Raw genomic sequence first — 27920 nt, 5'->3', positions numbered from 1 at the left:
ACTGTGGCAGGAATCACTTAATTCCACCCAATGGACAGAATTTGGATGTGTGTACATTTTACTTTGTAGCACCAGTACCTGGCAGCGTGGTTGGTATACAGTGGGTGATCAATCAATGTTCAGAGGAAGAAAGGACAGGTGAGAGGTATGCCATCACTATATCTGGATGGCCCTGCCCGCCCTGCCAGAGCTGGGGAAACCCTTCCAGACAGGGTGCTGCAAGGTGGACTCCACCTCGGCAGAGGGCATCCCAGACCCCTTTCCAGCCCCGGAAGCTGGGCTGTCTGCCATGGAAAGACTACACTTCCCAGCGATCCCAGGGAAAAGCGAAAACCCTTTGGCTTTGACAGCCGCCGCCACAAGTCTTTCCGCCTCTCCAGCCTGCCTAGGAGCTGGGAGCTGGGAGCTGGATTATGGTGGCCTGAGCAACTAACGCAGTGCAGGAGCCTGGAGCCCCTGTCCCTTCCAACGCCGCCGACCTCACCAGAAGGACCAGGACAAGAGCCAGCACCAACCTGCCATGCCCGCCCCTCCCAGCCCCCTGAGGGGCCCAAGCCCACTGCTGAGGCTGGCCGTCGCCGTCCAGATGTAGCTGGGTCCTGGAGCCCAATCGCTCCCCTCTCGTGCTCCGCAGATTTCTCCTGCTCGCGGACCACCGCCTGGACCTGGAGACTGGTTGAGGGGCCTGCGGGCACTGGAGTCCTGATGCCACCAAGCCCACTCTCCTGAGAGAAGCCACCGCCACCACCCAGACTAGGGAACTGGCAACGGGAACGTTCGTGGGCCTGATTGAGCCCAGGAGGTCCGGGCCCACCATGGCCCCAGCCCTGCCCTGGCTTCTGCTGTGGGTGGGCTCAGGGGTGCTGCCTGCTCACGGCACCCAGTTTGGCATCCGGCTGCCCTTGCGCAGTGGCCCAGCAGGGGCCCCCCTGGGGCTGCGGCTGCCCCGGGAGACCGACGAGGAGCCAGAGGAGCCTGGCCGGAGGGGCAGCTTTGTGGAGATGGTGGACAACCTGAGGGGCAAGTCGGGCCAGGGCTACTATGTGGAGATGACAGTGGGCAGCCCCCCGCAGACGGTAAGGTGGTCAGACTGGCTGCAGCCCTCCTTGCTGCACGGGCAGAGGGGAGACAGGGTGGGAACGCAGCAGACTGTCCCCTGCTAAGATGGGCTGGTCCCTCAGCAGGAGGGACCCCCTCCCAAACCATTCTTCTGGGATCATGTTGGCAGAAGTCATCCCCAATGCACCCCTTTCCCACCTCCTTTGCCCTCTTTGGCATCCCAGAACCCCTTGGCTGACCGCCCTTCCCTCATTCCCAATCGTACACATGACTCCTTGGGAAGAATCTGGGGCAAAAGAAGTACTTGAGTTGGGGAGCGTGGCCTGGGGAAGGGGCCAGGCCACAAGGACGTTATAACAGGTGTCAGCCCCCTCCGGCGCTGGTGGAGTGAGTCTCCAAATTCCACCACTCTGGCTGCTGGCCACCCAACCCTCCTCTCCCCTAGCGTTCCCAGGAATTTGAGGCCTCGACCTTCATTTCCTTGAGCACCAAGGAATCTTGGCACCAGTTAGATCAGCCCCTTCCTCCCATGGTCTGGTTTGCCACAAAAGCAGCAAGTGAGGGCCCAACTGACCTAGAAGCCCCCACAGGCCCCTTCCTCCCCCTGGTCCCCTCCTTCTCCTTCTCCTCCCACTTCCTACCCGCTCTCCTTTCTGTACTCCATCCCCTCCCCGACCCCATGCCTCCAAGCACAGGCCAGAGGGGAACTGAACTGAGCCTGGGGAAAGGACAAACTGGTAGACAAGGAGTCTGGGTCCATTCAAAGAGTGGGTTTCCTTTCACGGAGAAGGGACATGGCAACAATGGAGAAAATCCTGCCATTGTCAAGTCCTCCTGAAAACTGCCAAGGTACCTCCAAGGTGGCTGGTGGAGGCCGTGCTCTTCCAGCCAGTGTGCATGGCTGTGGTAGTGTGGGCTTGAGCAGCTCCCCATGTGGGGTGCCTGGCTGACCTCTGCGTACATCTGCCTCGTCTGTGGCTGACTGGGTCTGGAAATGGACGGTGTATGGTTCTGCATATGCTGGTGTGTGTCACCTTGAATCTGATCCTGCACATCTTTGTGAGCCGCCCCCAGATCTGTGTCATGTCCATGTCTGGGAAACCTGTCCAGGGAGGATGTGGAAAGGTGGGTGTGGGTTGAGGGAGGTGATAGACGCGATTCCCTGAACCAGACAGCTGGACCAGGGAGAAGCCTGGACCCTCACCTTCCAAATACCTGGCAGAAGTAAGCCTTCCTAAGTCTGTGCCAACAGTCCTACCTCCCAGAATCCAAGATTCTGCTCTCCCCGACTTACCCCAACCCGCCCTTTCCTTTGCACCAAAACTTCTCCAGAAGTAGTCACAAATCTGTGAGTGGAGACCAGGACAGAGCCTAAATCTAGGCCCTGAAAGCCTAAGCAAACAGAATGCTAGGTCTTGTCAGGAAGCAGGGGGCATGTGGAGCAGGCTATGCTGCAGAACCAACAAGAGGTTTGGGATCAGATAGACAAGGAATCCCAGCTCTATCTACCACCCACAGCTTTCCCTTTTCCCAGCTGTATGGCCTTGGACAAATTATATAACCTCACTGAAGCCATTGCCTTGACTTTAAAATAAGTGAAATGAGATCTCCTTTGCAAGATAATTGTGAGGATTAAATGAGAGATTGTAGATAGAAACACTTAGAACAATGTACCTGGGCACATCTGACCTCCAGTAAATACTGCCTCACTTTCTCCTTAACTGGTCTGCTTCTACACTATGCAAGCAGGCATGAAAACTTGACCCTCCATGTTTTACAGGTGTGGAACTGGGGGACTAGTTACCGTACTTCTCTGGTCTCCAGAGTCAATGTGGACATCCCCCAGCCCAGCACTTGGCAGAGAATAATTGCTAAATGCTTGTCATTTCCTTCCCGCTCCTTGCTAGAAGCTACAAAAGTGGGCTGGGAGTCACACACCAGCCCAAGGAGCCCATGCCAGGCAGTCGGCAGTAGAGCAGCTCTGGATTACACTGTGGCTCTTAACCTGAGCCTACACTACACCCGTCAGTCTGCTCTGTGGCAACTTTGATCTTCACAGCAATCTGTGAGGATGCGCTTTCTCCCTACCTGTGGGGCTATTGTAAGCAACTAATGAAAACGTGGGTAGCAGAATACTGTGAATTTTGGGGGCTAATCCACAAAGAGATGGAAGACAGCTTTTCTAACCATAAAGACCTTAGGAAGGAAATGAAGTATAAATACGTGATCAAGGTCACCCGTAGTGGTAATACTCAAGAGATAGTCTGCAGATCCCTGTCATCAGAGCCTGTGAAACTCCCTAGACCTAGGAGTCAGAATCTTTAGGGTGGGACCAACCCATCTGTATCTCAAGCTTGAGAAGCACTGAACTACGGAGTACAAAGAGTGAATGCTATAGATGTGCATAGGGTAATGAGTGAATGATGGAAGGCCTCACAGAGGAGGTGTGCCCCTGAGCATGGTCTTGAAGGATGGAGAGGAGTGGGAGGCCATTCCTAGTGGGAAATGATACTTACCCCACCATTCTACAATTGCTCCTTACTTATCTATCTATGACTGCTGCTTCCCATCCTCATCACTTAAGGACTGGGAGAGGCCACAATGAATGAGAGAATGAGTTATGTGTGTTTGGGTTTGTGCATATTTGTTCAGGAGACAGAAGAAAACCAGACCAGTTAATATTATAGTTTTGTGCTGAGACCACATAAGTTTGGGTAAATAAGAGCCAAGCTGCTAAAAAAAAAAAATGTAAAGCAATAAAGTTTAGACTTTGGCATTCAGCTATAAGAAGAAAATTGAATTTATTTGTGCAGGGGAATGATATAAAGAAAGCAGTCTAGACACCTGAATTTTAGAGAGAACGGAACAGAGAAACAGGCAGCAGGAGGCTCTGTCACAAAACAGGCCAGGTGTTGAAGTGCTATAACTAGGATTGCATGAAGCTGTGATAAGAGGGAGAGGAAACGGAAGACCAGCTCGTGAGGAGGTTACGTGGCAGATGGGAAGGACTGGTGACATTGCTGTGAAGGGTGAAGAGGCAGCAAAAGTGATTTTGAGTTTGGACTCCAGGGTGAATTGGAGGGTAACAAGACTATTCATGGGAACAGGAAAGTTGGCAGGAGGGCACAGTCCAGGAAAACTGTTTTACAAATGTATACTTTTGTTTTCTAGTGGAGTATATGCAGTTTCTTTTATAAATTCTACATGTATTATTTAATTCTTTTCTTTTTGAAAAACATGAGCAGAATTATATTTTCTAAGAACTTTGTTGTATGCTATATAGAAGTATATTATTTTGTTCTTTACAACAATTTCTCTTTTTTTTCTTTCTTTATTTCTTTTTTTTTTTTTTTTTTTTTTTTTATTTTTGTACTGGGGATTTAACCCAAGGCTGCTTAACCACTAAGCCACATCCCCAGCCCTTTTTATTTTTTATTTTGAGACAGAGTCTTGCTAAATTGCTTAGGGCCTCGCTAAGTTGCTAAGGCTGGCTCTGAACTCACAATCCTCCTGCCTCAGCCTCCCAAGCCACTGGAATTACAGGCATGTACCACCACTCCCAGCCTTTATAGCAATTTCTACATTATATAAGGTCACACATGCACATGTGTGTGTTTGTGTATGTTGTACTGGGGACTGAACCAGAGGTGCACTACTACTGAGCCACATCCACAGCCCTCTTTATATCTTATTTTGAGACAGGGTCTCAAGTTACCTAGGGCCTCACTGAATTGCTGAGGCTGGCCTTGAACTTGTGATCCTCCTGCCTCTGCCTCCCGAGTCACTGGAATTACAGGTGTGCACCACCACCTTTACAACAATTTCTACAATGTACAAGGTTTTGTGTGTGTGTGTGTGTGTGTGTGTGTGTGTGTGTGTGTGTGTTGTACTGGGGATTGAACCAGAGGTGCATTACCACTGAGTTACATTCCCAACCCTTTTAATTTTTATTTTGAGACAGGGTCTTGCTAAGGTGCTGAATCTGGCCTTGAATTTACCATCCTCCTGCCTCAGCCTCCTGAGGGGATTACTGGTTAAAAAGATCTTTATTATTCACAGCCTCCAGAAGAAGAAAAGGACTCTGAAAGACTAAACTACTGGCCAGTGGGAGGCCAGGAAGCTGAGCCCTTGTCCCACTCCTTCCCACTGTGCCATGCAGAGAAGAGTTTGTCCTGAGCATTCCTCCTCCATTCTCCCCTAACACCTGCTTGGACCTTCCTTGCTGTACTTGACATAATGTGTTAGAACTGCTTTTGCTTCCTTCATAAAACTTCAAGCTCTTAGGGTTGGGGGTGTAGCTCCATGGTAGAGTGCTTGCATAGCACGTACGAGGTCCTAGGTTCCATTCCCCAGCTCTGGGGGGACAAAAGCTCCTAGGAAGAATGCCTTTTAAATTTTATTTATTTATTTTGCAGTGTCTTGTCTCTCTTTGTATTCTAATATCTAGGACAGTGTCAAGCTCAGAACAAACACCTAAAAAGGTTAAGTGAATGAATAAATACGTTGCAAGACATCTAAACAGAATTGCTGATGGGCACTTGTAAATGCAGCATCAGAGTTCTTCGAGAAAGTATTTTTATTCTTTACACTTAAAATAAAAGGGTGTCATCTCATTATGATAGTATAAGCGTCACTGACCAAACACAGCATAATAAAGTAGGAGTGAATTTTGGTGATAGTCAATTCAATTTATTGAGTACCTACTATTTACAGAAGAAAAAAATAATGCCTTAATTTCAGCCCTTGGAGAGTTCACAATTTGGTCTAAGACACAGACTATAAACATAAATATCTAAGACTAGATGAATTTGGTACAGAGGGAAGAACAGTGGGTCTTGGGAGTACACAGAGAAGCAGCCATTTCTGACAGGGTAATAGGAGAGGTTTGCTGGAAAAGGAAGCATTTCAAATATGGCCTTGATATGTGAATATGGCCTTGAAAGACGAGAAAGCTTTACTCTGAGGACAGGGGCAAGGACACTGCAGGGGGAGATGCATGCACTATGTGAGGGGTTGGAAGTGGTGGTAGAGATGCTGTCATGCAGGGTGGAATTTGGGATTATTCTGGAAGTAGTCGGGAGTCATAGTAGCAATATGAGAAGAGGGACAGTGGAGTCTGATTTGGATTCCAGGGAAATAACTTCAGTGTGGAGGAGGACTTGGATAATCTAGAGTGAGAGACGAGGATCTGTGAGGAAACAAGGGCCTGAAGGAGGGTGCGGACTGCAAGCCAGACAGGAAGAAAGGTCCTCGGGACACCAGCATCCACATCTCAGCTCCACCAGTCCTTCTCTGCCCTGAGGAGATTTAAGAGGTGAGAGATAAGAAGAGAAGTTGGCGCCTTTCTGTTGAACCCCTCTGACTTTTTTTTAGGGAACACAGCAAAAGGAGCAAGCTTTTTAAAACATAATATGGTTTACCAAGTTCCACATGTATTTTTCTACCTCAATGATGAGGGACAGGTGGTAGCATACCCATTTTGGTAATAAGGAAATTGAGGCCCAGAAAGATTCAGTGGTTTACCCAAAGTTACTCAGCTAGGAGGAACAGAGCTGGAGTTTAGATCTTTAGATTCCACGTTCAAATGCTAGTTCAGTCCATGTTTTAGAGTCATAACACGTTAGTTGACTTTGGAATGCTGGTGGGCCCTCCTTGAGAGTGTTATCCATCAGCCAGCTGCCGTAGAAGTCTGGAAACCAGGAGAGAAGTTAGAACTGGACAAGGAGACTTGGGAATCACCTGCAGATGTGGTTGTAGAGGTCAACTTAGCAAATGGACTTGTTCTTAGAATAGAGAGAGAGAAAAGGAAGATGATTAGGGAAAGAAGAAAGAAAATGATCAGAGAAGCAGAAAACTCTGAGGGTTCAGGGTCTCAGAAACCAAGAAGGGGCAAGTGGTTTCTCCCCTTTTTCTCTCTGTCCTCCATCATGTTTTTCAAATCGTGCCTTGTAGGGTTCTATAAAGGGACCACAAAGGAAAAGGAGATAATTAAGAGAAAGATAAGCAAGAACCTGGACCTCCCACCCTTCCTATCTCCACTGTCCACCCTCCTACTGCCCCAATTCTCCTGATGCTCCCAGAACAACTGTTTTTTATAACTTTTACATAGTAGACTTTTGGATTTTATTTCATTTTTTTAAAAAAGTTTTATGTACTAAATAGGTTAAAAAGCATGGAGCTCAAAGAACTACCCTCCAAATTAAACAGGTAGGAAAGCGGCCAGCTGCTGAGCAGTGTGCTCAGTGCCTGTAACCACACTGGCTTCCCAGGCTGGGCCTCGGTAGCACACAACCTTTACTAAAAACCTCTTGTCATTCCACAGACTTCTCCTCTGCCTCCCCAGCTTCATAAGCATGAGTTTATCTGGAGGTGGGGAGTTTTGAGAAAGACACTGCCCTCTTTCTAAGGTCAGGAGCCCTTCTTGGGCATCTCCAATGAAGAGCTAAATAGAAAATGCTGGTTGAAAATCCAGGAAGAAAATCATCTCTCAGGGAAATCCCCATTACTGACAACTCACTTGTCTCTCTGCTGAGAGCCATCTCCCCTGGGTGCCCGGGCAGTGGAGAGTTCTGGGAAGGAGCCAGACTATTTTCCTGGTTTCAGAGCTGCCCTGAGTCTCCTGACAGGATGGTCCAAAGGGCTGGCAAACATTAACTGATGCTGGTCTGCCACATCCTCAAGACCTGTAGCCAGGTGATTCCTCAGAGGAGAGAGGTGGACATTCTGAGGAGAACCCTGAGTCATTAGTCCTAGGAGAATACTGCCTCCCCAAGGGGTGTCATGGAGCAGAGACTCTAGTGACTTTCCCTACGGACTGACAAAGTCACAGTGTGAGTTGGCTGAGCTCCATCTTCTCTCATGCCAGCCTGTACTCTTTCTCAGACTCCCCAACTGCCATCACCCTGTAGCTACCCTCTTTGTGACCACTGTATCTCCTCTGTGTCCAGGCTGGATGTCTTCTTGCTTAGCCTCTTGGGGTTGGTGAACCCCACTACCTATTCTTTTCCAGTACCCATGGAGAGTTTTCCAAAGAGCCCAAGGCGTGAGCCCTTACAGCTTCCAATGGCTGAAGCAAGTTAGCTTACGTGCTGGGCATGACCCAGATTTCATAGGGGGAACTGGCCTTATGCCAGACTTCAGCTTTTTTCACTGAGGACTAACCAAAAGATTAAGCCATTGAAAACTGTGAGTAGGACAAGGTTAGACAACAGGAAGGACTTACTGTCTGACAGTGAGAAGCAGGTAACAAAGAGCTGTTGTGTTACCTGTATTGCAGGGGTTTACTAGGTAGATTCTGCAGAGACTGAAGGTGTGCAAGAGGCCTCAAGGGCTGGAGGCGCTGCTCAGCGGTAGATTTAGTAGTTAACATGTGCAAGACCCTGGGTTCAATCCCCAGCACCACCCTCTGCAAAAATCTTTGAAAGCCATTGTCTTAGATCTGTTCTTTAAGAACAGACTGGTATATTTTTTGATTGTCTTCATCCATCATCTCATTTGACTAGAAAGCACTAATAAATGCTAGTTGAGTTGAGATAGAGGCTAGGAGGAAAGGGAGCATCCTGGCCAATGGAGGAAGGGTACATTAGATAACTTTGGTTAGGGTGATCTTGCCACCTTGCCATCTTTAAAAACCAGCCTGAGGTGGGGTAAATGGCACAAGGGAGCCTGCATATTCCCAAGTACCCACTGCCAGTGACAACATGGAAAGTGAAATGACAGGCAGAGGATATATCTGGGAAAAGAAATGTATTTGTGTTGGGTCAGCTGATTTGTCCCAGATGGGAGGAACCTGGAGAGGACCCAGCCGCTGGACTGTCTGAGACAGGAACTCTGGCTGCTGACTTTAAGCTGCTCGTGTCCTTTCTTGCCCCTTCTCTCAGCCTTTGTCGAGCTCAGGTCTGGGAATATCCACTTAGAAAAGCAGATGGATCTGACTCAGAAGACTGTGGGATGAAGAAGCTCTGGAGCCACCAGGACCTCTACGAACCAAAGGGTTCTGGACAGACATTCAGTCAATGTGCGTGGATATGGGGGGCATCAGTTGTCATGGTCACTGTGCTCAGTGGCCACGTATGGTGACAGGTTGAAAATTACCCCTGTGTGGACCCTGGAGCTGAATTAATAGCAGGAGTCTGTAGGATCACAGGGAACTAACTGCAGGAAATGAGGCAGTTACTGTCAGTTACCAAAAAAAAATCAGTAAGAAGCACCTACTTGAGGCGAGGGAATAATTAAGTAATAAGGATACAAATGGCTCTCGACCTTTGTGGAACTCATAGTCTGTGGGACAGATAGACATTAAATGAATGATTAAAGTTTTAATGAGTGGTAGCCAGAGAGGCACAGGTAGAGCCTCATCTTGACTCGGTCATCAGGGCAAGACCTTCAGGAGACAGGATGTTTGACTGTGACTTGAAAGTAGAACAGGGGGTAGGCAACAAGGAGAGAACATTCCAGGCAAAGGAAACAGCACATGCATTGTGCACAAGTGAGATCATCATGCTACTGGGAAACCACAAAGCGCTGTGAGGAAAGGGGTGATGGTAAGAGATGTTTGCTGGGGATAACCTGTACTTGGTCAGATGCCTCCAAGGTCAAGGGTCCCAGGATTTAATTTAGATAGTTGGTATCGGATGTCGGGTAACAAACTGCCAAAATATAAGTGACTTTAAACAAGAGTCATTTCTCAGGATTCTGTGAGTTGGCTTGTGGTTCTTCTACGGGTCTCACTTGAGCTCACTCATGTGGCTCACTCCACTGGCTCTGTGAAGTCCTTCATCCTCAAGGAGGCAAGACTTAGTGGCTTGACACAGAATCTCAGGCCAATCCCCAGTGCACAAATGCCTATCAAGCCCCTCCTGTGCGGTTTGCTGATGTCCTAATGGCCAAAGCAAGTCACATGGCTAAGCTCTGAGTCAATGTCAGAGGGTATCACACAAGGGCATAGATACAGGGGCGTGTGATTCATCAGTGTAGCAATCTACTACCCACTTCCTCTCTAAATGGAAAACACAGGAAGGTCAAGGACATGAAAGACCACAATTGAGGGTTGGGCAGAACCAAGGAATTCTTGTCCTAGCTTTGTGACTTGTGTAAGATGGGTTTGCTCACTCATTCTAAGTCTCAGTTTCCTTTTTCAGCTTTAGTGAAAGGTTTGTTGTACAAGAATACAAATCATTTCCCTCATTGACACTGAGGTCCACACAGAGGAAAAGAGACTTCCTTTTTAGGATGAAGATTTGCAGGAGTGGTCAGAGTCTGGGATAGTTTGCTAAAGAAAGTTGTGGCTTATTTTTTATTTTGGTGCTGGAGATGGAACCCAGGGCCTCAGGCATATTAGCTACACCTTCAGCCCAGGTTGTGGATTCTTAATAACTAGAGATTATTCAAAATTGAAAAATGCCCCCACCTCTCCTGGCCAGTGGACAGATGCCTCCTGACGGCTATTTCCATCCATAAGAGGCTCAGCTATCCCTGTCTGTTGGGGAGAGCTGGTGTCAAGATGGGAGGGATTTGGGGAACAAAGAAACTTTCCAGGTCCTGTCCTATCTCATCATTTGAGATCTGTTGAGCAGAGTGAACCTGGGCAGGTGTGCCTGTCCCTCCAGGGGCTTGTTAGCACTTCCCATGAAGCCACCTTCCCTCAGAGGCCTCCAGGGGCACATTTGTTTATTAAATGATTGGCACTGACCTAACCCTGACCCCAGGCTACAGTCCCCTGGGCATCTGACCACTGGGTCTGCCTGAGCCAGGGGACAAGGAAGAAGATGACTCCAGCACCACAGGCTGCAAGAACACAAACCTCCTATGTCAAGCCAGGGTCAGATATGAGGAGGCAGGTCTGAGCCAGGGCCACATCTATAGCCTAAAACAGCCACTGGCTGGGAGTCACTGAGGGATCTCTCCCTAAACCAAAAGACAGGATTAGCTCTTTTACCTTTTCTTCCCTTAACGTAAGAATACTTATTTCTAGGCACTGTGATACCCAGTAGAAACACACTGGGGATTTTTTTTTTATTATGAATACAAGGGAGCCAGGTGTAGTGGTACATGCTTATAATCTCAGTGACTCAGGAGGCTGAGGCAAGGGGATCACAAGTTCAAGGCCAGCCTAAGCAATCTGGTGAGATCCTGCCAAAGAAATTAATTTAAAAAAAAAAAGGACTGGGAATGCAGCTCAGTGCTAAAATGCCCTTGAATTCAATCCCCAGAGTGTGTGTGTTGGGGGTTGGGGGAGATACAAGGGGTGGTGAGAGTCAATATGAAATTGCAAGAGTGGCAAATTCTTTGAAAGCATTTAAATAAGAGAATTAGTCTTTCTTTATGAGGAAGTTCCTCTGGAGCTCAGGCTTAAGGATGAGCAGGCAAGGAGTAGACAAAACTCCAAGTGGAAGGATGGTCCAGACAGCGTGAGTGGCCAGTGCCACAGCATCTGTGGAGAGGGACTGAGATGAGGCCAGAGTGACTTGTGGGCAGAGGGCTTGGTGGGGCTAGGGGATACACACAGGCTGGATATGCAGCCAGAGTCAGACCATGAAAGACCCTAAAGGAAATGCTAAAACTTTAAGTTTTTGTTTTAATAGCAAAAGGCAACTATTGACTTAGGAGGGTAACCTGGTCAAGTTAACACTTTAAAAAGATCACTCCTGCAGCAACGCAGAAAACTGATTGGAGAAGAACAGGGTGGATGTGACAAGATCAGTTGAGAAACCAATGTGCTATTCCAGAGTGAGATGATGATAACTTGGCCTAGTGGAGGCAAAAGAGATTGCAAAAAATGAATGCATTCAATAATGCTGAGGAGTTAGTTGGACAGGACTGATTGATGCACTGGAAAGAGATAAGAAGAAGGTATTAGGATGTCTCCGGAGCTGCTGCCTTAAAGAATAGATGGGTGGTAATGCCGTTCACTGATACAGGGAGCACTGCAAGATGGGCAGGACTATATAAGGTCAGCTCAGGACATCCTGGCTTTGAAGTGTCTAAGACAGTTCAGTATGAGCATTCAGAACTCAAGGGGGAAAAAGAGAGCATTAGAAGCTTAGGGGGTCAGTGGCACAGGCCTGTAATCTCAGTGACTCGGGAGGCTGAGGCAGGAGGATCTCGAATTCAAAGCCAGTCTCAGCAACTTAGTGAGGCCCTGAGCAACTCAGTGAGACCCTGTTTCTAGATCAAATATAAAAAAAAAAAGGGCTGGGGATGTGGCCCAGTAGTTAAGTGCCCCTGAGTTCAATCCCCAGTACCAAAAAAAAAAAAAAAAAAAAGAAGCAGCAGCAGCAGCAGCAGCTTAGGGGTCCTAGGGTTCCAAGAAAGATGCTTAGGGGGGAGAGGATGGTGTGAGGGGAAAACACCCAAGCCTGGGATGTGAGCCTGAGAAGGAGAGAGAGGAGGGGACCTGAGGAGTAAAATGAGAACTGACTTGAAAAAAATCTCTTGTATTTGGTGACATGAAACCATTGGTAATTGTAGTAAGGGCTGCTCAGTAGTGGAGGGCTGGAGGCAGACCCAGTTTTAGAATGAGTTGAGGAACGAGTGGGAGGTGAAGAAATGAAGACAGCTTGGCTTATGAAGGGAGAGGAGAAAGAGGGTAGCTGGAGGCGGGTGTGAGATTAAGGAAGTTTTTTGTTGTTTTTTAATGAAGAGACTCAAGCATTGTAAATGCCAGTGAGAAGAATCCAGATTTGATGGTGTTGGGGGGCGTGGGGTGGCATGATGGCTGAATCTACCTGAGGGAAGAGAGAGCATTGATAGAACAGGTGCCTGAGGAGAGAATTGACTCCAGAACTCGGGGGTGGCCTGAGCCAGGAGGGATGGCTGAGGGAAAGGATGGGCTGGGGCAGCTGCAGGCAGGTTGGTATGACTAGTTGTGGGAGATGAGGGTGTCCTGTCTAATGTCCCCCTCCTGTGAATCACAAGGGGAAACTTTCACTACTTAGTTCCCTCTTGGGCTGCCCCTAAGGCCCTATGAGGGCCATAATGAGTGTGGTGGCTCAGCTCCTTCACCTCCATATCCCTGCCCCAAAAAAGGCCTCCATGGGGTGGGAAGGAAGAGAGTCCTCTGGGGAGATCCCAGAGGGCTCAGCTCGACACACTGAAGGACAGAACCAGAATGGCTCCACGTGCAAAGGGCAGAGTCAGACATTTGCTCCTGAGGGAATCTCTACTGTTTATTTTGGTTTCCCATTTTTTTGAAGAGTATGGAGAGGAGGCAGAGAGCAGTGGGGGGCCTGGAATCCTGGCATGGGAGCAAGTGAGGGGGACAGGAGTGGGAGGTGTTCCTTCCTGGGCTTGGCTCCCTTGGAGGCAGAAGTTGGGGAGAACTTCCTTAGAAAGAATAGAAAGGCAGGGACTAGAAGGGCATCAGGAGTACCCAGGGCCTAATGATGGGGAAGGGAGCAACCTGCAGAGAGAGGAGATGAGGGGAGCAGGTAGACAAGGAGCACCCCCATTAAAATCCCACTCCAGCTGGGAGTGGCAGCACATGCCTATGATCCTAAAGACTCTGACACTGAAGCAGGAGGATCTCAAGTTCGAGGCCAGTCTCAGCAACTTAGCAAAAACTATCTCAAATTAAAAGACAAAAAGGGCTGGGGATGTAACTCAGTGGTAAAGCGCCCTTGGGTTCAATCCCCAGGACCAAAAAAAAAAAAAAAAAAAAAACCAAACCAAAACAAACAACAACAACAAACCCTTTATTCCAGTGTAAGGAAATAGCCATATTTGATAGAGTGCACACACATTCCAGGTAATCACCCTCGCCACCACCTTACAGAGGCTGCTACAGGGCCTGTGTAGGGAAGAGACCCTTTCTCTTTGGGATCCAGAGATAGCAGAAAGCCCTGTGATACGGGGCCCACCCTGGGTGCTGAGAGTTGAAGGAGCCCCTGGGGAAGGGGGTGAAGAGGCCTTTTTTTAAATCATTAACCTGGATGATTGAAATCTGAACTGCTGAGCTTCCCAGCTCTATTGATTTTCTCTGAAAGCACAGCAGCTGGAGTTGGTGGCTGCCCAGAAACCAGAGAGAGCGACAGGGGAGAGGCATCAGAGGGGGGCAGGGAGGAAAATGGGAAACCAGCCAGGAGTGTGGGGCTGGGAAGGAGGCAGGAGGCAGGGGCAGAGGGCTGAGAAGCAGTCTTTGGGGACAGGAGGGAGGCCAGGAAGTCCAAGCAGGCACTGGGGGCAGGTATAGTCAGCACAGCCACACAGGCACCACCAGAGCAGGGAGGAGCCAGGAGAGGATCTGGCAGAGGACAAAACTGAAGCTGGAGAAGTGACCTGCTCAAGGTGACAAGGTCAGAGCTTGCACCAATCTGGAACTTAGCTGACTTCACTGCATTCAGAGAGGATACAGAAATGAAGGCCCCAAGGTCAGGGGGAGGTGAGGGAAGCTGAGGTGCTGAACGTGAAAAGTTGGCGAGAAGGGGAGTCAATTTACAGATTACCATTTTTTGGAAGACAGGAGCCTCATAAGGATACAGTACAAATGCACAAAAAACAGCTCTGGTCTGACTGAGGGAGGATCGAACCCTCAGAGTGTTACGGAGCCAGGATCATCGTGCCTTTCATGCAGTGCATCAATCACTGAAGTGATGAATTTTGCCAAAAAGAGTATATTCACGCCTGTAATCCCAGCAGCTCTGGAGGCTGAGACAGGAGGATCGCAAGTTCAAGGCCAGCTTCAGCAATTTAGCAAAGCCCCGAGCGACTTAGTTAGACCCTGTCTCAACATAAAAAATAAAAAGAGCTGGGTCCAGGTGTGGTAATGCACACTGTAATCCCAGAGGCTTGGGAGGCTGGGGCAGGAGGATCGCAAGTTCAAGGCCAGCCTCAGCAGTTTAGGGAGGCCCTAAGCAACTCAGTGAGACTCTGTCTCTAAATAAAATACAAAAAGGGTTGAGGATAGAGCTCAGTGGTTAAGCACTCCTGGGTTCAATTCCTGGTACCAAAAAAGAAAAAAACAAGAATTTATTCACAAGGCAGCTAAATGTGAGAGGGTTGAGAGGTATTTATGGGATAAAGAACAGTGTTGCTATAGTTTGGATCTGGAATGTTCCCCTAAAGGCCTATGTGTTAATAGCGTGGTCTTCAGCCTGTTGCTATTGGGAGGTGGTAGAAACTTTAGGAGATGGGGCCTAATTAATGGGAAGAACTTAGGCCACTGGGCATGTGCCCTTGCAAGGGCTATTTGGATCATGGTCTTTCTTGGTTCCTGGGCTCTGTGAGATGAACAGCCTCCTCTGCTACACCTCCCCAACATGTACATCATGCTGCCACTGGCCCAAAGCAAGATGGCCAAAAGACCATGGACTGAAATCTCTCAAACCATGAGCCAAAATAAACCTTTCCACCTTTTATGTTGATTTTCTCAGGAATTTTGTAATAGCAACAGAAATCTGAGGTTGGGGAAAGGTGACTGGAGGGAAGGAAAGTGAAGGAATCAGTGGCTTGCATGTATAGAACTTCATAACTCTGCAGAAGATGCATATTCAGAAAACTGTGGTGTTAGTATAATCTGAGGGTGGAGTTTTGGCCCTCTGATGTCAAAAGGTTACCATTCACTTGTGCGGGCTCAAGTGAAGGGATTGGTGGTTTCAACCAGTGTAAGGTACACAAGGTTAAATAAAACCAACTTTCCTTAAGGTGGGTGATCATACATCGGAGGTGTTATCTACACTAAAGGCAGCTGAGGTCTATTACTTTGTTGTTTAGTTAAGTGACTTCTAAAATCAGTGATGAAAGCAAGTAACTAAAAGTGAATAAAGCTAGAGGATTTGTTCAGATTTTCTCTGGATTTCAAAAGAAAGAAGGTGCTCTTTGGTTTTTACATTTCCACTAGGTTCAGAAAATGGCTCAAGTCTCTTACAACAGAAAAAAATAATAATAACTTAATTATGAGGATTCAGTTACAAGAGGAGGAAGGAGGAACAAGGTAAAAGAGATGCTAGGAGTTGCACAGCGGGGAGCACCAAGGAGACCGCTGTCTGTATCCACTCAGCCCAAACCAGGGCCCACACAAGATGGGTTTTCACCAGAACATCATATGTGGCTCCCGGTCCCCCATTATTTCTGATAGTAGGACACACATGAAATTCTAAGGAAGAAGGGGAGCCACATTCTGGCAGGCAGGGTCACAAACACACAGGCACCAGCGTGTCCTCCTAGTACCCTTACCAGTGCCAGCTCCTTGAACAGTTTTTCTATGAGCTGGGGGTGGGGGTGGGGTGCACAAGGCTTCTTCCTGGGAGAACCAGAAAAGGAGGAAAGGGACAGGCTTCTGAGAGCAGAGGCCATCTGATGATAGATAGAAATGGGAACAGTGAAAACACACATCCAGTGTGGCTCTGATGACAATGAAAATGTTGATTCTATAGACAGAAGCAGACACATTTCTGAGGCCAAGTTGAGGGTGCCATGGACCCTGTTTCTGTGTGTGGTTGTGGTACTAGTGGATACCAGTCTGGCTGGTCCTGCATCATGGATGCTTCAGCCTGGATATCCCAATAGGAAAATGTGACTGTGGGGTGAGGGGCCATAAGGCTGCTGAGTCCAGAACCATCTGTCCACAATGTATTTCTCCCCCCTTTCTCTGACAGCTCAACATCCTGGTGGACACAGGCAGCAGCAACTTTGCAGTGGGGGCTGCCCCGCACCCTTTCCTGCATCGCTACTACCAAAGGCAGCTGTGAGTCCTGGGGAGAGCCCAGGGAAGGAACCTTCCCCAAGGAGAGTTGGGAGGGGTGCAGAGGAAGAACCAGATCCTCAGATCATTTCTTCCTGCTGGGGAAGGGGAAGGGAAAAGAAGGCAACAGTGGCTAGGGGAGAAGGGTGCAGAGGGGGTTTGAAGAGGCCTACTGAGGGAAAGGGTGACATGAAGGGCAGCCACCTATAGGAGGAGGCAGAACAGCCCCATGGCTCCCCGAGCCATCTCAGCAGGCTCGGTCTCTGTGTGAAAGGGGAGTGAGGGAGGCTTCACCCAGCGCTGTCAGTGGCGTGCAGTTTTCTGACAACAGCAGCTAAGGCTAGGCTGAAAGCCTGCAGTGATTAGCTCCCTTTGCTGTGTTCTCACCCTGCTTTGCATGGTTCAGGGACGTGAAGGACAGAACTTTCCATAACCCTCACTGCCTGGATCCATATCAGGAACTGAAAGCTACAATGTCCTTTCCATGGACCACCCAGAGTGCAACCAGCTGGGTTCAGCTCACTGGTGAAAGGGAGGTTGGAGTAAGTTTTTAGGTAAGAGAGGCAGTGGAGGAAGATCTGGAAGTCCCCTTAGTATAAAAGCATTATGGGCTGGGGATGTGGCTCAGTGGTAGAGTGCTGCCTGGAAAGCATGAGGCCCTGGGTTCAACTCCCAGCACCATAAAAAAAAAAAAAAAAAAAAGGCATTATGAGGAAATGGCAAGAGGGCACCTAATATCTGAGTCATCTATGTGAGGATGGAAGTTGAAGCTTGCAGCCTAACTTTGGACTGCTGAGCAGGTACCAGTTCCCTGCCTTCTTTGACCCCCTCCCCTTTAACATCCCTATCTAAAGAAACAGCTGGGAAGGGACAGGGGTAGGAGCAACAAAAGGGCATTCATTCCAAGTCTTCATCCCAATCCATCACTGCTCCCACTCACAAGCCCTGACCAGTGGCATGCTTGTCGATGAGCATTCTTCGCCAGGTGGTGTGCAATGCCTACCTGCTCTGCTGAAAGGTTTGTGCGAATCCCTTTTCTGGAACTTGCTACAAGCTTCCACACTCACCCTGCCTGGCACTTTCTCCATCATGCAGATGGTACCACTGGGTCCCAAGGCAGAAAGTGAGTCAATGGCTCCTTTTCTCTGGGAGCCTGCTGGAACTAGGGGGAGAAAGAGATGCTGCTAGCTGTCCCCACAGCAGCAGCACAATGCAGACACAATCCACAAAGCCCAGCTTGTTCTTCACAAGGCTTGAGCTCCAGATCCAGGAATATGCACTATGGACACAGGACTGTACACCCTGGCAATAGCTCCCCTCATCTTTTCATAAGGTCACTTTATAATTTTTTTTCTGGGTGAGGGGTCTAAGGATAGTCTACAGAATAGCCTGAAAGCAGATTCTGGGATGTCCCTGAGATAAGGTGGCATTCAGAAGTAGGTTTGATGGTGGATCTCCGTACTAGTTGCTATGGTTCTGCATCCACAGATTTCTGCCTCCTTTCTACAGGTCCAGCACATACCGGGACCTCCGGAAGGGCGTTTATGTGCCCTACACCCAGGGCAAGTGGGAGGGAGAGCTGGGCACCGACCTGGTGAGCATCCCTCACGGCCCCAACGTCACTGTCCGTGCCAACATCGCTGCCATCACTGAATCAGACAAGTTCTTCATCAATGGCTCCAACTGGGAGGGCATCTTGGGGCTGGCCTATGCGGAGATTGCCAGGGTGAGAGGGACAAGGCCTGGCCTTGCACACTGAGTCTGCATGTTGCATGCTACCTGCCACATGGGGAAGGAGTTAGGAGAAGGAAGAGAGAAGAACAGACCCAAAGATAGAAACATGTCAGTGTGAAGTGTTAATGAGCAGGGGTAGGGTGGCAGTCTTAATTTCAGCCCTGCAGAAGGCAGAACTATAGTGAGAGCAGCTATGATAGGTGCAGGAATAGCCTGTGGTTTCTGTGTACTCTAAGATCATTAAAAATGAGAGGCTCCCATAAATCTGAAGCAGATCAGATAAGGTTGAAAGAGCCCCTGGCAGTGGGCCATACTTTTCTGTTTGCATTCCGTGTCTCTTGCTACCCTCTCTCTGGCAAATCTCAGTGCCTCAACATTGTCTTTCCCAAGGAACATCCCCAAGATTTTGCTCTTGCCTTGCATAGGCAAAAAACTGGCCTTTGTCCACTAGGGTTTTCCATGTGAGGATTCACTCCTTGTCTCTTTCTGCCATAGCCTGACGACTCCTTGGAGCCCTTCTTTGACTCCTTGGTGAAGCAGACCCACGTCCCCAACCTCTTCTCCCTGCAGCTCTGTGGCGCTGGCTTCCCCCTCAACCAGTCTGAGGTGCTGGCCTCAGTTGGAGGGAGCATGGTGAGTAGGTCCTCAGAGAGGAGGTCTTGGCACTGGAAGAGATAGGTGCCATCTGCCCCACTCCTTGCAGGTTACAATACAGTCAGCTCTACTACTCAGAATCAAGAAACATTATTTTCTTCCTTGCACTATTCCTGAAAGAACTCAAGGCACCTATGGTAAATTTGGAATGTTGATTAGGAGCATTTCAAAGGAAATGAAAATAAGACCTATTGAATTCAGATTATTCAGTCTGATGATCAGAAGGCAAGAGATATATGGAGTTTAAACTATTTATTAATTAATTAGGACAATGGTGAATAGTTCTCCAACAAGCAGAGAAGATAAAACTCATAATAGAAGCACATAATCAATTCATTCAACATTTATTCTGCCAGTTTAGTTTTAAATAACTTTATAGCAGAAGTCTCTTTCCCTGATCATACTTGAGAAACTAAATCACTTTGGGGCATGATTTGATTAAAAGCAGGAAGATGAAAAAGGAGATCCATAGAGGGCTTTGCCACCCCCAAGGAATGCCTGATCTTATGTTTGGTCTCTGGTTGGCTTGCTCTCCCTCTGGACAGAGACACATGTACCTGCCTCCTCTTCTCCTAGATCATTGGGGGTATCGATCACTCACTCTACACAGGCAGTCTCTGGTACACACCCATCCGGCGAGAGTGGTATTATGAGGTGATCATTGTGCGGGTGGAAATCAATGGACAAGATCTGAAAATGGACTGCAAGGAGGTAATAAAACCAAGGGGCGGCCAAGGGGAGGTGAATGGGTAGATGCCACAGTGAGGGATGACCTCGAAGAGGCAGAGGTAGGGGACCTGTGGAGAGGGTTGAAGGTTGGGCCTAGAAATCAGAAGCTTTAGGATCACAGAGCAGGGCCGGGGATAGGCAGATCGCTTTCACAGAGACCATGGGGCTTGTGGGCTAATGATAAAAAGAGCATGGAACTAGTTCTGTCTGGACTCTACTAGTCACTGTCCTGCTTTGTGGTCTTGGGCAAACCATTTGTGAGGCAGGGTGATATGCCACAATACAAGAGCCCAGCTTTGGAGCCACAGACCTGGTTCTGTCATTTACTCGATATGTGCCCTTGGGGTAGTTACTATTGTTTTCAGTTTCCTCATCTGCAAAACAGAAGTAAAAACAACTTTCCCAAAGATTATGGAGAAGATCAAAGAAAGTGTATTTAGTGGTTGGCAGTACCCAACAAATGCTAGTTAAATAATTTGGGTCTCCTTCCCTAGATTCTTATGAATGCTAAGTTAGAATAGATATAGAAGTACTATGACGAACTAAAAGCACTAAACAAAGTTATTTTAAGACTGGAGAATATATGCCCACAATTATACAACATTTAGTGAGTGCCTCCTGTCTTCCAGGCACCATTCTAAGAATTTTCAGTGACTTAATTAAATGAATCCTTACAATAAACCCCTGAGGTAGGTACTATTATTAACCTCATTTTAGAGATGAGAAAACTGAGGCACAGAGGTTAAGCAACTAGCTCAAGGAGGTACACACATGGAGTGGCAAAGCCAGGATGCCAACCCAGGCAGGGCCCCAAGCAGTCAAACTCACCTCTCCAACTCTGCCCAGAGCCTGGCATCAGAAACTCCTCTAACCCTCTCTTCTCCTTCTCAGTACAACTATGACAAGAGCATCGTGGACAGTGGCACCACCAATCTTCGTTTGCCCAAGAAAGTGTTTGAAGCCGCAGTCAAATCCATCAAAGCTGCCTCCTCGGTCAGTGGATTAAGGACAGGGGTACAAGAGATGTCACGGTATCAAAGGAAGTCAGTGAGAGTAGCATTCTTCAGTAAGAGTCAAGATGTCTCATTTAGATCTTTCCACTTAGAGATCTTAAGAACTGCTCTCCTTTATGGGTCTGTTGCTTATGGTACAATCCATCAGTGTAAATTGTTTACCTTTGTCTCCCAGCCCTTTCCCCTAATCCTTGGGTTGTAGTTCACTTTTCCCTACTGGCTATTTCCCTGGAGAAATAAATAAAGGACCCAGTCAATGTTCTATGAAAATGGGAGAGGAAAGGTAGTGGGAGAGGTCAATTCCTCACTATTATCCCTTTCTTGTCAACACAGACAGAGAAGTTTCCAGATGGGTTTTGGCTAGGAGAGCAACTGGTGTGCTGGCAAGCAGGCACCACCCCTTGGAACATTTTCCCTGTCATCTCACTCTACTTGATGGGTGAAGTCACCAATCAGTCCTTCCGCATCACCATCCTTCCACAGGTATGTCCCCAACCTGAGGTGGTAGATCAAAGGAAGAGGACAAAGCACATACTGGGAGATAATAAGAAGGCATGGCATTATACTTGGAAGACAAAACAGATGAGTGTTCAGTGACAAAACGGTCTTGGAAAACCCGTTCCTTCAGGACTCAGGGACAGCAGAGGGAAGAGCTACCTAAGCACAGTGATACCTGTGATGGGGTGAAGGATAAAGCAAAGACAACACCCTCTCACCTGTGATTGTTTGCTTACCCCTAGCAATACCTGCGGCCGGTGGAAGACGTGGCCACGTCTCAGGACGACTGTTACAAGTTTGCCATCTCCCAGTCATCCACCGGCACTGTTATGGGAGCTGTTATCATGGAGGGCTTCTACGTTGTATTTGATCGGGCCCGGAAACGAATTGGCTTTGCTGTCAGCGCTTGCCATGGTGAGAGCACCAGGAACAAGAGTGTGGGGTCGGGTCACTGTCCATATTCTGTCAGCGGTCAGGACACCTGTTACTTTGGAAGGGACTTAATAGTAACCTTAGACTAAATCAACATGTTGTGCAAAAATTAGCATCAGTGTTTATGAAATTTTTGTTGTTGTTGTTGTTGATTTTTGGATTGTCTTCCCTGGTGACCCCCTGACTAGACTGGTAAGCTGCTGGAATGCCACAGCAGCAAGAACTGCCTCAAAACCTTGGGACTCTTTAGATGCCAGGGCAGCAAGCTGTCAGCTGCCATGCAGTGAGGTTAAATGCCACTTCAGAAGGGTGGCAGGGTTTTGTAGTGATATTTCATCAGTGATAGGTAAGTGTGCTAGGGGTGTAAGAGGCTAGCTTTTTGGTCAACTCTGAACTACTACTTTTAGGGTATCATTCCTAGTGGATAGATAAGCGGGGCCCTGGGAGCGGGGACGGCCTTCACCTAGCATTGATTTTTCCACCTGCTCCTAAATATCTCCAGGAGGAAGAGCTAATTTCAAGGTATCACCATCAGCAGGTCTTTTGTAGTTGCTCTATGACAACAAGAGCTACCCATTCACATCTATCCTTTTTCCAGTGCACGATGAGTTCAGGACAGCAGCGGTGGAAGGCCCTTTTATCACCCCAGACATGGAAGACTGTGGTTACAACATTCCACAGACAGACGAATCAACCCTCATGACCATAGCCTATGTCATGGCTGCCATCTGCGCCCTCTTCATGCTGCCGCTCTGCCTCATGGTGTGTCAGTGGCGCTGCCTCCGCTGCCTGCGCCATCAGCATGATGACTTTGCTGATGACATCTCCCTGCTGAAGTGAGGAGGCCCATGGATGAAGACAGATTCCCCTGGACCACATCTTGGTCACAAGGCAGGAGACTCAGATGGCACCTGTGGCCAGAGCACCTCAGGACCCTCACCCACCCACCAAATGTCTCTGCCTTGGCAGAAAAGAAGGAAAAGCCAGCAAGGTGGGTTACAGGGCTTGCACCAGTAGAAAACGAGAGGGAAGAAAGAAGCACTCTGGTGGCAGGAATACTCTTGGTCACCTTCAACCTGAGCTGGGAAATTCTGCTGCTTGAAACTTCAGCCCTGAACCTTTATCCACCATCCCTTTAGATTCTTCAACCCAAAGTATTCTTTCCTTACTTCCAGAAGTAATGGCATTACACCCATGCTACCCCAGCATGTGTCTCTGTGGTACCCTGGCAAAGAAAGGGTCAATCTCATTCCCTGCTGGCCAAAATCAGCAGGAGAAGATGCACAGTTTGCTACTGCTTTAGAGATAGGGACTGTAGAAACAAGCCTAACACTGGTACAGAGACTGCCTCTTGATTTAAATAAAAAACAATTAGATGGGATATCTGTACAAATGAGGAGTGGTCAGAAAGAGAAGAAGGAGAGAGAGTACAAAGACAGAGAACAGTGGGACCAAAGCTAGGAAAGGCAGAAACACAAGCACTCACCAGTCCCAGTTTTAGACCTCATCTCCAAGATAGAAGCCCATCTCCTGAGATGGGTGTCATTTCCCAATGTTTCTGTGGTCACAGCTTGACCAAAAAGTGAGATGGGAAGAAGGGCTGATCTAGCCAAAGAGCTCCTTTTACAGCTCTCTTAAATGAAAAGTGCCCATTAGGAAGTTCCACTTAAAATAATTTCTACCTTGATTCCACTTGTCTCTACCTGAATCTTTTCCTCTACATATGATAGGTGTCAGTGAAACATCCCAAGCCCCAAAGTTGCAGGTGCCCTAGGGGAGAGCTATTGGAGTTTAGCAGGGCTGGGCATTATCTTCCTGGTCACAGGTTTACTCCTTCCCCCATGGCCCCTATTTCTCTGGAGTTTTGCAGCAGAGGTGCTAAAAGGAACAGAGAGAAGGCCTCTCCTATCTAATCCTTGAAAGCAGAATTCTGAAGATTCAATCAACAAGTATAGGAGTGATGCCTTATACCTCTGCCCAGATTTCTTCCTGTTTGGCTGTAGAAGTGGTAAGATTGTTACATTAATACTGGGCGGTTTTATTGCTTTCTCACCTTCTCTAATGGCCCCTCCACTTATATGGCTAAGGCATCACACACTGGCTAGTATTACACCATGAGTGTCAGCAATCGAGGGCTTTCTGGTTCTAAGCCACTGCCTTCGGTGTCAAGGCTGCCTGGAGAAAAGATGGCAGCCTCAGGCTTCCTTATTTCCTTCACTGCTTTCCTTTGTTGGAGGCTGTCCTTTCTCCTATCCTGCTTTCTGCTCCCCACTCCCAACAGTACATGGGTACCCAGGCTGGTTCTTGGGCTAGGTAGTGGGGTCCACGTTCATTTTCTCCCTATCAGTTCTAACACAGTAGACCAGTGTTAGTGGGAAGAGCTGAGTTTTCCCGGTATACCGCTGCATCTTACTTGGTCTACACACTGCTGCCAGGCAGGGGACCTAGCAAGTATGGAATTACCTGATGAGGGAGAGGGAAATACAAGGAGGGCCTCTGGAGTTGCTGGCCTCTGCCAGTCGCCCACAAGCCATAAACCAATAAAACAAGAATACTGAGTCACGGTTTTTTTATCTGGGTTCTCTTCACTCCCACTGCACTTGGTGCTGCTTTGGCTGACTGGGAACGTTCCACATCTCTAACAACTTGACAGGAAGACTGGAGACTGTCCACTTCCAGCTCAGAACTTACTGTGTAAATAAACTTCTAGAACTGCTACCATGAAATGAAAATGCTACATTCTGCTTTATAATTTCTACCCATGTTGGGGAAAACTGGCTTTTCCCCAGCACTTTCTAGGGCATAAAACTTAACCCTTTCATTAGTAAGTCCCATTGTCCTATTATTTTTTTTAAGAGAAAACTTGCACTTATTTTTTTTTACAGTTACTTCCTTTCTACCCTGAAACTATGAACTCTAAGTGTGAAAAAAAAAAAATCTTGACAACAGTTTCTTGCTTGTAAAAATATGTATTATACAGCTCTATTTTTAAATTCTACTTCTGAAAAATGACTGTCCCATCTCCATTCACTGCATTTGGGGCCTTTGCCTTTGGACTGCATGGTTTTTACTGCTACAAGCCAGTGGGCAGAGGGAGAAGGGAGAACAGGGGTGGCCAAAACTTATGCGTTGCTTTCTGATTGACCCTGAACAAAGATGACAAAAGAGCAATGATGAGGCCCTAGCCACCAGGTACAACTCTCTCTGAAACCCTCATCCTCCTGCTGGAGTTGGCTTCCTGGGGGCTTTCACTGGGAAAGCAGTTAAGCCCCCATCCATTCCTTCTTTCTTCTCTCTCTATTCCTTTGGCTTCAAAGATTTTTTGGAAAAGAAATGATATTCCTTACACCTATCTCTAATTTCCAAATTTTCAGGGGACACCAGAAGATTTTATAGGTAGCCCAAGGCTACTAAAAGGCTGAAAGGAGAGAAAAATCTTAAAAGAGTTAAAATTTAACCCTCCCCAAATGAAAAGAACAAAGGAACTGGTCTTCCATTTTGTCACCTTTCCTGTCATGTCAGTACCAAACTGCAAGCAGTGATATTTCATTAACCAAAGAAAGTAGGTAATCTGACCTCTGAAGAGTTGAGTACTTAGGCCATTCCAATCACCCTACAAGATCCCAGCATGTCCAGCTTCTTACACTGATGCTGGTCTATAAACCTGGGCAAGTAAGACAACAGAAAAGAGAAAGAATTCATTCATGAGCTGATAGGTGACAATGAAAGACAAAAAAGGAAAATGGAAACAAGACAAGAGCATTTAGTTGGATCTGAAAGCAAACGTCTTTGCCACCCTGGCACATATTGCTGGTACCAGTAAGCATTTCCAAGTCCCAGAATGGAGAAACGTCAAGTTGCCAGTAATATAATGATGTCTTTCCTCTGGAGACATTTTTTTTTTGTAATTAACACTCAGTTTTTACTTGCTTAATTCCAAAAGAGAAGGGAGCAGAAGCCATTTCCTAAAGGAGTAAAGATAAAAGGATAGAAAATGATTCAAAGCTCTAATAGTCACAGGTATAAAACCTAAAAGCCAGAGTGCTCAATAAGCAGAGGTGGAAAAATGATCTAGTCCAGATAACTATTCACAGAACAAATGATTTATAAATGTGAAACCCCACCTCCCTTTTTTTTTTTTTTTTTTTTGTGGTGCTGGGGATTGAACCCAGGACCTTGTGCATGCGAAGCAAGCACTCTGCCAACTGAGCTATATCCCCAGCCACTCACCTTCCTTCTTCATATCACTTTGGTCTCCATTTTCCCCAGGGCGGGAAACATGTCCCCTATATCCTTCTTGCTTCAGAAATTAAAACCCAGCATCCCAAGATCATTCTGCAAGTAATTTTGCACAGACACCTCCTCACCCCAGTGCCTGTCTGGAGCTCACCCAAGGTCACCAAACAACTTGGTTGTGAACCAACTGCCTTAACCTTCAGGGGGAGGGGGGTTAGCTATACTAGGAGACCAGAGGGAAAGGGAAGGGGTGAGGACTTTACGAAGTGGCCTGTCAGAACTAGACTAGAAGTCAAGTCAATGGTAACAAGGAATGGCTTAGCCCATGAAAAAACCTGTGGGTTGTGCTAATTTCTATCCAGAAAGTAGGTTGGACAGAAGCTGGCAGGGGAAATGGGACCTGGTTATGTGGTTGTTATTCCTGGACTGTGAATTTTGCTGATGTAAAACAGAATATTCTGTAAACCTAATGTCTATGTATAAATAATGAGCATTAACACAGTAAAATATTCAATGAAGAGTCAAACTATTAGGGTTACATTTTTTTCCTCAATCAGAGAGTCTCATTTCATCCATTTCAAGAGGAGTGACTAGAACAACACTGAGGCTTGCAATGGCTCTCAGTAAGCAAGGCATCTGGTTGGACAGCAGGTGAGCACCAGGCTTCAAATCTGCATACATGAGCCTTAAGGAAATGAACTACAGGCTGAGTCAAACCAAAGCAGGATGGCCTCAGAGCAACAGCAGCTTCCTAGATGTATTTGAGAACAGCCCCAGGCAGGGATATCACATTTCAAGGCCAAATTAAACATCATCTTCCCTATAATCTGCAACCCCCAAAAGAACTGCAAGATGAGGGGGAACAAACTGTTTCTGCATAATATACATACTTTCATTTACGACATTTGAATACAGACTTTCTATACACACATTACCTATATAATAAAAATGTACATGGCATGAGTATATGTCACTGTATAAATATAGAGTTTTAGAAATCTTGAACCCGCGCTTCCTGTTCACATCAGTTTTCCTCTTCTTCCTCCCAGTCAGGTCCATCATTTAAGAGTTGGACAAAAGGGACAAGTGTCATTTGTGTTGGTCTGGGCCCAGAATTTGATACACTGGAAAGAAAGAGAGACACATCTCAGATTTATCTGTGAAGGAAGTAGAGAGTGCCATTAAAGTTCATCAAGGTCTAAGTCAGAAAAGTTCTTACTGTGGGGGACTAAAAGGGCTATTTCAGTGGCTCTTACCCTCAGAAGAATCTTCAGAGCAGATGAACCTGTCCTTTTTACAAGGACCAGGAACTCAGCTAATAAGGGTGCTCATGAAGTTGCTTTTTGTTAAGTATCAAATGTGGCTTGCTACTTCTTATGATCCATTTGATCTGTGATGAGCTTTCATCTAACACTCACATCACCCTCAAAAATACCCATCACCTTATTCAGGACTTTTTCTTACCAAGAATTTAGTTGTCAATCCAGTTTCTACCTCTTGGAAAAACAAAACAAAACAAAATAGTTAAGAAGAAAGCATCCCTGCTGCTAAGAGACTTACCTCTGCCTGATAATATAAAAGAACAGAAATGACTTGGCAGTCAGTGAAGGTAATTTTTCATAGGCAGTCCTTCAAGCTACTCTTTGTTTGGTTTATTTTTATTTATTTTTATTTTATTTTTTATGTGGTGCTAAGGATCAAACCCAGTGCCTGACACATTCTAGATGAGTGCTTTACCATTGAGCCACAACCCCAGGCCCAAGCTACTCTGTTAATAAAGTTACTAATTGCATATTTGGGTTCCCTATTCCATTCCTCTCATCTAAGTTCTCTTGACAACACTACATTTGAAACAATGGTTAGATATGTAGGATTGCCTCTTATTG

General features: G+C 47.1%; 2 protein-coding genes across 5 annotated transcripts in view; one reads left to right on the top strand and one right to left on the bottom strand.

Moving 5' to 3' along the window:
• Positions 1 to 363: 363 nt before the first annotated feature.
• Positions 364 to 27138, top strand: Bace1 (beta-secretase 1). 2 transcript variants are annotated; one of them, XM_047516054.1, is made up of 9 exons: positions 364 to 1076; positions 16653 to 16741; positions 18248 to 18332; positions 18968 to 19105; positions 19703 to 19837; positions 20747 to 20848; positions 21202 to 21351; positions 21609 to 21780; positions 22397 to 27138. In XM_047516054.1, the coding sequence occupies exons 1-9, from the start codon at positions 816 to 818 to the stop codon at positions 22636 to 22638; spliced, it is 1374 nt and encodes a 457-aa protein (XP_047372010.1). In that variant the 5' UTR covers positions 364 to 815; the 3' UTR covers positions 22639 to 27138. The 2 variants fall into 2 exon arrangements, with proteins under 2 accessions (XP_047372010.1, XP_047372009.1); XM_047516053.1 differs by having other exon boundaries at positions 18248 to 18464; positions 22397 to 27134.
• Positions 24641 to 27920, bottom strand: part of Rnf214 (ring finger protein 214) — a 29913-nt gene continuing 26633 nt past the window's right edge. For all 3 annotated transcript variants that reach the window (XM_047516051.1, XM_047516049.1, XM_047516052.1), the window contains exon 15: positions 24641 to 27158. In XM_047516051.1, coding sequence (XP_047372007.1) covers positions 27093 to 27158 — 66 coding nt within the window. In that variant the 3' untranslated portion in view covers positions 24641 to 27092. The remainder of the gene's footprint in view (positions 27159 to 27920) is intronic.

This window comes from Sciurus carolinensis, chromosome 11, assembly GCF_902686445.1.
Source record: "Sciurus carolinensis chromosome 11, mSciCar1.2, whole genome shotgun sequence".
Lineage (NCBI taxonomy): Eukaryota > Metazoa > Chordata > Mammalia > Rodentia > Sciuridae > Sciurus > Sciurus carolinensis.
This window is presented reverse-complemented; position numbering and strand designations above follow the sequence as displayed.

Excerpts from the sequence above, each read along its gene's own strand:
- Bace1 (XM_047516053.1), top strand. The coding sequence starts at position 816 with ATGGCCCCAGCCCTGCCCTGGCTTCTGCTGTGGGTGGGCTCAGGGGTG. Across the intron at positions 16,742-18,247 it reads CGCTACTACCAAAGGCAGCT|GTCCAGCACATACCGGGACC; the intron begins GTGAGTCCTGGG and ends TCCTTTCTACAG. Across the intron at positions 20,849-21,201 it reads CCATCAAAGCTGCCTCCTCG|ACAGAGAAGTTTCCAGATGG; the intron begins GTCAGTGGATTA and ends TTGTCAACACAG.